This window comes from Fulmarus glacialis, unplaced genomic scaffold, assembly GCF_000690835.1.
Source record: "Fulmarus glacialis isolate BGI_N327 unplaced genomic scaffold, ASM69083v1 scaffold20524, whole genome shotgun sequence".
In the NCBI taxonomy this organism is placed as follows: Eukaryota; Metazoa; Chordata; class Aves; order Procellariiformes; family Procellariidae; genus Fulmarus; species Fulmarus glacialis.
The window spans coordinates 15,722-24,859 of NW_009206341.1; the positions used below are offsets into that span (position 1 = coordinate 15,722).

Genomic DNA, 9,138 nt, shown 5'->3' on the forward strand with positions numbered 1-9,138 from the left:
GTATCGCTGTGGGGGTGGGGGTGACGGAACAGCAACCAAGCTGCAAGCAGCCACTGCCAGGACACAGTGTCCTGCACGGGGCCAGCTGCCAGGAGCTCCCAGCTCACACGCTGCCATGAGCAAGTGACCGGGGAGTGGGGAGAAGGCAGCCCGGTGGGGACACACGGGTGGCTGAGCTGTCCTGAGTGATTGGCCCTGGGGCAGAGAGGCTACTCAGAGGTGTCTGTTGGCATCTTGGGACCCCTGGATGGTGCTGCATGCCCAGTTCCAAGCAAGAAATGCTTCTCAGAGCTCTTTGTTTGCTCTTCATTATTCCTTAAACACAAGGGAGTTGAGATGCCACCAGGGGATGTGCCATCTGCCCAGATGGATGGGTGCTGGTGGGGGAGCGGGGCAGAGGTAGGAGGCAACGGAGTGCTGCAGGACCTGCCCTTACCTTTCTCCAGCCCATATGAGCTCTCTTAAAATGTCAACCTTCATTTCATGGTTCTTGGTTTTAGTTGCAGATATCTAACATTATTTCTGTGCCCTGGCAATTTGACCCTTTCCCTGGGAAGGAGCCGGGTCATAGCCTGAAGGTTACTCGCTTCAGAGAGTGAGCACATGCCAGCAGCCCTGAGACATCTTCCCCCACTCAGAGGTCTGAAACCAGGCTGGCACCTTCCCAAAAGACCCACTCGAGCTCAGCAGCCAGCCCTGGCTTCGGTGCAGTCAGTGAGTGATGTTCAAACCTGGGTTTTGCAGCACAATCCCCTCTGGCCTCCAGCATTATGAAGGTACTTAGATAGGGAAGGGTGGCCTGGCAAACTTCTGTGTGACCGGGATCAAGCTGCACTGGAGGGAAGAGATTGCTATTGCTCCTAGATTTGATGATGCCAAGTCTAGACAGCTGGGATTTATGCTGTATGAGAGGCTTTGACAAGTTATGTAGCAGGAAACATCATTTCACACAAACTGCTTGTTGCAAAAAACTGGAATATGTGGAACTGGGAAAAAACCAGACTGTTTCCTTGTGGTTCGTGTGTAGTACTGATGTAGCTGGGTATGTGTCCTGACCTTTGAGTCCTTCTTAGAGAACAGAACAGCTCTGCCGCAGACCGAGTCCTGGCCGAAGTTGCTAAAACTATGCGAGAGTACCCTGTGGCTTTCAAAGGAGCTCGAATCCTTACAGGAGAGGAGGAGGGGGCTTATGGCTGGATCACCATCAACTACCTGCTGGAGTCCTTCACTAAGGTGGGAGAAGGGTGAAACACACACTCCTTTGCTAATACAGTTTTTCTGATTTTTTCTTAAGCTTGCTTAGCACAGGAGGAAAGGTCTCTGTTAACGGCTTTTGGGGAAGGAGCCAGTTACCCTCTGGCGGCAATTGCCTCTGTAGGCAATACAGTGAAAGAGGAGGGAGAAATCAGGAGTGGGGGTGTCCCTGTTAAGAGCTAAGGGCACATCTCCACACCATGTGGACAACGGGTCCCTTGGGGACAGCGAGGTCGGCCGTGCAGCCCAGCAGGGACGGTTTGCTCCTGCTAGGCTTTGCCTTGCTGCCCTGGGAAGGTCCATCTCCGTGCGGCACTGCGAGGCCCCAGTTGTGGTTCAATGTGCCAGTCTTAAGGAAGCTTGAACCAAACCTCTTTCCTGCCACCCTCTATCCCAGCAGTGCCACAGCTCACAGAGGTGCCAGCACCGTCGGGCTCCTGTGCAGGCTCTTGGAGGATTTCTGTCCTTCCCCTTGCACCGGCACCTCTGCAGCCTGCTCTTCAGGAAGGGCAGCAGCTCTTCAGGAAGGGCAGCCCATCCAAGCCAGGTCCCCACCAGCACTTTGGTCTGGGGACCAGTGACCCAGAGCCATGTGAGCCCACAGCAGGTTGGCACATTTGACCATCAGACAGTTCAATCTCTGTTTTTTCTGGCTCTGACAAATGGCCAGGCCGGTTGGGCAGGGAAGGCAGTGAGGCCTCAGGTACGGAAATAATTGAATTGAATACCCGTTGAATTTAGTAACAAAACCCTATTGACTTCAATGGGATGAGAATTCTGCTCAGGGCAAATAAGCCCAGCTGTGTACTACTCCTCTTCCTTTGCTCAGGGCAAGTAAGCCCAGCTGTGTACTACTCCTCTTCCTCTCCTGTCTCGCCTTGGCAGTACTCCCCCAAAGCACACACGTGGGTTCGTCCAGAGGCGGCCAACTTTTTTGGGGCGCTGGATCTTGGAGGAGCATCCACTCAAATCAGCTTTATGCCCGAAGGTTCAGTGATAAACTGGAATGAAGCCTCCAAGTTCACGCTGTACGGGTATAACTACAACATCTACACACACAGCTACCTCTGTTACGGGCAGAACGAGATGCTGAAGCGACTGGCAAAGGAATTAATTGTGGTGAGGGGGGAACTGGGGGGTAATTGGACTCTGGTCTCATGATACCAACCACAGACTTGTTAATGCATAAAATAAGAACAGGCAATGCTCTTCCAGAGAGGCAACAGCAGGAACTGAGAGCAAGTACAGACTCCTTGGAGCACGGGTAGGCAGATGTGGAGAGGAGCATGGGAAGCGTCAGAAGAGGCGGCTGAGGAGAGATCTTCTGGCTGTACACAGCTGCCTTGCACAGGGTGTAGAAAAGGCAGGACCAGGCTCTTCTCAGAGGTGCAAAGTGACTGGACAAGAGGCAACAGGCACAAGCTGGAACATGCGAATTTCCAACCAGATGCAGGGGAAAAGTATTTCCCAGTAAGAATGGTCAAATATCAGAATAGGGCCCAGAAATGCTGTGGAGTCGCCATCCTTGGAGAAATTCAGAATTTGACGGGACAAGGCTCTGAGCAACCTGATCTAGTTGGTCACACTTTAAGGAGGGGGTTGGCACAGGTACCCCTGTAGCTCCCCTCAACTACTCTGTGACTACATGGACCTGAGAAAAGTGAACCTGAGATCTTTCTCAGGCCATTTTTTGGAAGGGCAGAGGGGACAAAGGTCTTCACGGAGCTGCATCTTATCAGGAGGAGCACCCTTGGCGAGCCAGAAGGGTTTGCTCATGCCGCGCAGCCAGGAAGGTCCAAGGTGGTGTCCCTGGCTGGGGCTGAAGCTAGAGACAGAGCTAGAGCTGGGGTGGAGAGAGCTTTGAGTGCCCCAAACCATGATCCTGCTGGCCAGGGGAGAGAGGTGCTGAGCCCCTGAAATTGGTCTGCCTCCGTGGGAGAGGGAATGAGACAAAGCAGAGCGAGAATTAGCGTTGAGCTCACACTGGGACTGCAGATGGCCAACAAGACCAGGATTAAACAGCAGGAGGGTCTTTCCCTGCTGAGGAGGTGGGAGACGCCTGCACCCGTGGCTTTGGGGGGGGCTCTGGGTGAACCTTGCTGCCCAGCATGGGCAAACCCACCAAGAGGGTTTGGAGGAGGCTGCAGCCTGTGATTTTGCTATTCCCAGGAGTCGTCCTCCAGCACACGAGTCGATCACCCTTGCTACCCAAAAGACTACAATGAAACCGTCTTGCTGTCTTCCTTCCGTACCAGTCCCTGCACCAACCGGAGCGACCCACGCCTGACCCTCGGTGACAGGAACGTGACCCTGGAGGGCAGGGGCAATGCCAGCGGGTGCCTGGCAGCCATCAAGAAGCTGTTCAACTTCTCGGCGTGCGGCCAGAGCCAGGACTGCACCTTTGATGGTGTCTACCAGCCCCGGGTCAGCGGGCAGTTCATTGTAAGGCAAATCTCATCCTCCCGCCTCCCAGACAGAGCATGTCCCGGGTGCTGTGATGTCCCTGTGTGCCCCATGGCACTGTCACCTCCCCGCAGCAGAATGGGGGCAAGAAGCACCCAAATTACCACTGCCCCAGGGCACAACAGGGATTGCTGCCATCTGTTTTTTCAGCCAGCTCTCCAAATGGGACCATGTTAATAAAACAGGTGCTTAGTTGAAAACCAAGTTTTCAGTTAAAAAAAAAAAAAAGCTTAGCCAGCAGCCTTCAGGCAAGGCTCTGCCTGTGCTCGATGTGCTGCTGCAGCCAGCAAGCACCTACACCCCCAGCCCATCACCTCTGCTGGGACATGGACAGCGATGCCCTGGGACTATGCAACGGTGGGACAAACCCAGTGAAGGACAAAGCCCACCTTCTGCTTCGAGGGAGATGGGGGCAGCTGCCTGGGGGGTTTTCCCCACTGTAACTCAATGGTATTTCTGCCTCTTGCCTTTCAGGCCTTCTCTGCCTTTTACTATAACTTCAAGTTTCTCAACCTGACCGAGGGGCAGTCGCTGGCTGCTGTCAAGGAGACCATCGAGCATTTCTGCACAAGAAGCTGGGAAGACGTACGTTCCCCATGATGGGAGGCTGTGGGGAAGTTTCACAAGCAAAGGAGTCCTGGGGGTGGGGAAGAGGAGCGGGGACTCCTACTGGGCAAGGCTCCCTGGTTGCTGAGCTGTGCCCTACACAGCGGAGTCATCCCTGAGCTCTGTGAGGGAGCCAGGACCGTCCTGCACCCACCCTTGGGGGCCCTCCTTACTCATGCAACATTGGGAAAGGGGCACCCAGGGCAGGTGAAGGCAGCAAAATCTCCCCACCAGCACAGGAGCTGGGGCTGGAGGTGGGGCTGGAGCCCTGGAGGATGGTGAGAGGGGAGCCAGCTGCTGGCACCACTCTGGAGATGAGTCAAATGGGGATGGATAAGGCCAAGAGATGTGGTAGGACCACCACGGGGCAGCGAGCAGGGGCCCCTTGCACGAGGAGGCTGAGATGGGAGAATCTGGGGCAGGAGGAGCTCCAATATATCTCGGTTTCCATGTGGAGAGTAAATCCTCCTCAAAGGAGTTGCCCTGTGTGGGCAGGTCCAAAATACCTGCCAAAATACCAGAAAAGACAGGACTCTTTTTGTGGGTGCTGGTGGCTGCGGAGCCATTGGCCCTCGTGCAGCAGTTGTCAGGGCACTGTCCCTGCATGGAAATTGCCTGCAAATAACTTCCCTTCCTCTCCAAACATGTCCCCACCCCAGCTGTCTTCTAGCTACCCCAAAGAGAATCCTGAGCGACTGCCTAAATACTGTGCTAATGCCAACTACATCCTCACACTCCTCCTCGATGCCTACAAGTTCAACGAGACCAGCTGGAACAACATCTTCTTCCAGATGAAGGTAGGCAGCAAACCCAGCCTGCGGGCAGCAGTAGAGGCAGCGCCGGGGAAAAGAGCCAGCTTCCCGCGTCGGGGTGCCGTGAGAGCCACGGTCCAGAAGCCCTGCCTGCCCCACATCCCAGCACGGCACTGCTGCGGGGCCAGCTGCTGCACCCCGTTTGGGCCGTGCAGGAGTAGGTGGCCCTGCGTCGTCGGTGTGCCTTTCCTGCAGGGCTAACTCATTGTCCCCTCTCTCCTCGGGCAGGCGGGGAGCGCCGACGTCGGCTGGATGCTGGGGTACATGCTGAACGTCACCAACATGATCCCGGCGGAGGCTCCAGCGCGGGTGAAGGGGCACATTCCTTCCCTGTGGGCTGCGGCTGTCGCCTTCATCATCCTCACCCTTGCCTTGGGGCTTGCTGCCCTGCTCCTGCTCTTGTGGGTGTAGGAGCCCGGGTGCATTTCAGAGCACAGCAGGAGCACGTTGGGTCTGGAGGGTGGTCTGCATTGCGGTGCCCTGCACTTTGCCAGCAGGACTGGCAGCCTGAGGCTCGTTCAATGATGATGAGCACGTTAACCTCTACAGCACTGAAGAACCAAGGTCTGGCCTCCCACGGGACTGCCCCCAACATGCAGATAGGCACCACGTGAGGTTTCCAGAGGAGCTCCTGTGGAGACCTGCTGGGATCAGCCTACGCGCCACAGGAACCCCAGCCATGCCTATCTGCCTCCTTACGCCTCTATGCCTGTTACAGATCTGGCCTCCATCCCACTGGCTGGCATGTGGGGCCGTGGAGAGCCAGCCTGGCCATGGAAGAGCTCCCCAAATGCCAGACTGTTAGTGCATGGCTGCAGGCACCTGGTGGTAGGGTGCTTCGTGCGATGCTTCGTCTGACCACGGTTGCCAACAGCCAGGCAGGTCCCTGTCAGGTCTGCCAGCGTGAGGGCACGCAAGGCTCTGTGGCACCCCAGCTGGCTCTCCTGAGGGTGTATCGTTTGGGCTCATCTGATGGTCTTGGAGACAGAAGGCAAATTGAGCACCCAAACTCAGAAGTGTGGTCCATGCCTCCCCAGAAGGTCCGTCTCATCTCATCTTCCTTTTCTTCTGGGTTGAAGGGATTGATGTTCCTAAGTGTCCTCCTGGAGACCAGACTGTCCTGCCAGCAGAAGCCTGGACACCGTGGGTGTCAGGCTGAGACTCCAGCAGGCTGCGAGTCCTGCCCTGACTCTGCAGATGTGGATGAGCCAGGTCCTGCCCACAACTGCGCCCTTGCCTTTGCCTTTGGTTTTGCTCATTTGTTATCTGCCCTGTGGATGATTCATTTTGTTATTTGCCTCCCGGCAGCAAGGAGCTGACCTTTGGTGTTTCTGCAGAAAGGCAGGTGTCTCACAGCTCTCGTCATCCAAATAAACATTGTAAAAGTCAGCGAGTGGGGAAATGCCTATTACCTTGCTCCCGAACAGTTATGATTTTATTGTTTCCGTCTCCCACGCAAGGGCTGGTGATGATGACGGGGACTCAGGGGAGAGTCAACATCGCTCAGTGCCATGGGAGATGCCTGTGGAGATCTCGCAGCATCTGCCAGACCTTGGAGAGGAGCCAGCAGGGCATGAGGACAGGCCTTTTCCTTCTGAGAGCCAGGGTGTCTCACCTCACTCCTCTGGCTGCCAGTGGGACTCCCCAAAAATTTAAGGGTGGCCCCAGGAGCTGCCCCTGACATGTCCCAACAGCATTCCCAAATCGCCCTGTGTGCTGGAAGGGGAAGGTGAGATGTCTGCCTGGCAGAGACACAGGGTGCAGCCAGACCGGAGAGGAACTTCATGCAGGAGAGCAGGGGGCTGCTGCCATCCCCCACCTCACAGGGCTTCCCAGTCCTGGGCAGAGCCCGAGCCCCATCTACTGGGCAGCTTCCCCCCATAGCCCCATTGCCACTGCCCCTCTGGCTGGCGCAGAATAGAACAGAACAGAACAGAATAGAACAGAATATTTTCAGTTGGAGGGACCTACAATGATTATCTGGTCCAACTGCCTGACCACTTCAGCACTGACCAAAAGTTAAAGCATGTTATTAAGGCCTCTGAACCCCTTACAGGCTTGGGGCATCGACCACCTCTCTAGGAAGCCTGTTCCAGTGTTTGACCACCTTCTCGGTGGCCATGGGCGATGCAGGCTCTTGTCCCAGGATGGGGCAGGACACATCCACCCCACATCGGGTATCTGCTGCAGGCTGTAACCAGCCTCGTGATGATCCCATTGCTGCCAGACACACCTTTTCTCTTCCCTGACCCACTGTTCCCACCATCTCCAGCCGCCCCACATCACCGTAGTCCCCACACCCCCAGTGCTGAGCCCCTGCCCCACATGGCCATCCCCTCCCTTCTAGAGCATCTCCAGCCAGCAGCGAGGGGAAGGGAAAACCAGGCAGCACACAGCTACAGGGAGGACTTTTTAAAGCCTGTGCCGGTTCCAGCTCACCAGGCCGGGACACAGGTGCCCCACATTACAAGTTCACAGCTCCTGGACACGTGGGGGCGATTCCCCAGTCTGCAGCTGCTCGCACAAGCGTGGCAGAAGGACTCGTTGGATTGCTCGCACAAGCGTGGCAGAAGGACTCCTTGGCTTCGGCAGCCTCTGGAGCCAGCGCTGCTAGAGACGCTCATAACCAGAGTTTTTCTGGCAGCATATGACTGTGAGCAGGCAGAAGATGAGGATGAGCATGATGGCCAGTAAAACTGTGGCTGCTATCCAGTTGCTTCTCTGGAGCCCTATGACCCTCTGGGGAGTCTCCGAGGGAATCATGTTGGTGAGGTTGAGCATGTAGCCCAGAGTCCATCCCACGTCTACATTAGCGACCTGTGCCGACAGAGAAGGAAGAGGGATGTGAAAGGCTGCAAAGTACCATGCAAGCCGGAGAGCTAGAGAAGACATTTGCTGTTGCACCCCCAGGTCCTGCTCCACAGCCGCTGTATCTGTGCACGCCTTGGGCTGCAGATACCCTGTTAGTGAGACAAACTGGGGGAGAGCACAAATGGCCCAGGCCAGATGCCCCAGCAGGTGCCTGTGGGTGTAACTCTAGGGCTGCCCTGGGCACGGGCAGTGGACCGTGCTGCCCCGTTATCCCCTGCTCCCCCATCCAGGCAGGGCAGGGGCAGCGGCAGGGTGGGCACAAGCAATTTCCCGGCACAAAGCGTGGAAGCTCGGGGCTGCCGGGCGCTTTTCTACCTGCCGGATGAAGTGGATGTTAAGCCACGTTGTGCGGTTGAATTTGTAGCCTTGCAGGAGAAGGGTGAGGGCATAGGAGCTGGCTGCGCAGGCATCACGGAGGTGGGTCCTGTTCATGATGGGGAACTCCTTCTGCACCTGCAGAGGTGGAAGAGCTGGGGGGGGGCTGCCAGCACAGAGCAGTGCTCGGTGCACCCACACTGCAGCTGGGAGCAAAGACCTGGGAGTGCCTGGGTTTGGGGAGCAAGGAGGACTGCAGGCTGCTCTCCCACCTCCTTCCCTGTCCAGAGATCTTTGTGCTCCTCCCAGCTCCCTCCAGCTGCCGTCTGCGCAGCAGAGAATGGGCTGCAGCTGAGCCCGCAGGCTGCCCAGCACCCAGGCGAGATGCAGGAGGGGCTGGCTTCTCCTAGGCAGGATCTCACCTTCTCCCAGCTGCGGCTGCAGAATTGCCTGATGGTGGCATTGACTGAGCTCAGGGACTGCCCTCCAGTCAGGTTCAGAAAGTGAAGGTTGTGATAAAACCCTGAAAAGGCCTGTGGGTGTTTAAGACCAAAGGCAGCAGGTTAGTGAAGCACCCAGGCTACTGCCACCCCCCTCCCCTCCCTCCGGGTGCTCTGCAGGGGTCCCTGAGGCCACCTCTCAGCACCGCAGGGTGATGCCTGCCAACCCGCTGGGAGGGAGCCCTGGGACTGCTCCCCACACCGAAAGAGATTGGTGCTGTGACAAGAGAGGTCTGGGTCTGCGTGGCACGCTGGTGAGCACCCTGCGTGTCTCCATGCATCGGGCACATCCCAGCTTTCAGGGCTGGCACTATTCA

General features: G+C 56.7%; 1 protein-coding gene across 1 annotated transcript in view; it reads left to right on the plus strand.

Moving 5' to 3' along the window:
* The window catches only part of ENTPD8 (ectonucleoside triphosphate diphosphohydrolase 8), a 7,401-nt gene extending 1,855 nt beyond the window's left edge, over window positions 1-5,546 (plus strand). Inside the window, exons 4-9 of the mRNA XM_009575717.1 lie at window positions 1,064-1,233; window positions 2,140-2,373; window positions 3,424-3,696; window positions 4,192-4,302; window positions 4,983-5,120; window positions 5,364-5,546. Of these exons, the coding sequence (XP_009574012.1) occupies window positions 1,064-1,233; window positions 2,140-2,373; window positions 3,424-3,696; window positions 4,192-4,302; window positions 4,983-5,120; window positions 5,364-5,546 (1,109 nt within the window). The remainder of the gene's footprint in view (window positions 1-1,063; window positions 1,234-2,139; window positions 2,374-3,423; window positions 3,697-4,191; window positions 4,303-4,982; window positions 5,121-5,363) is intronic.
* Window positions 5,547-9,138: the final 3,592 nt, after the last annotated feature.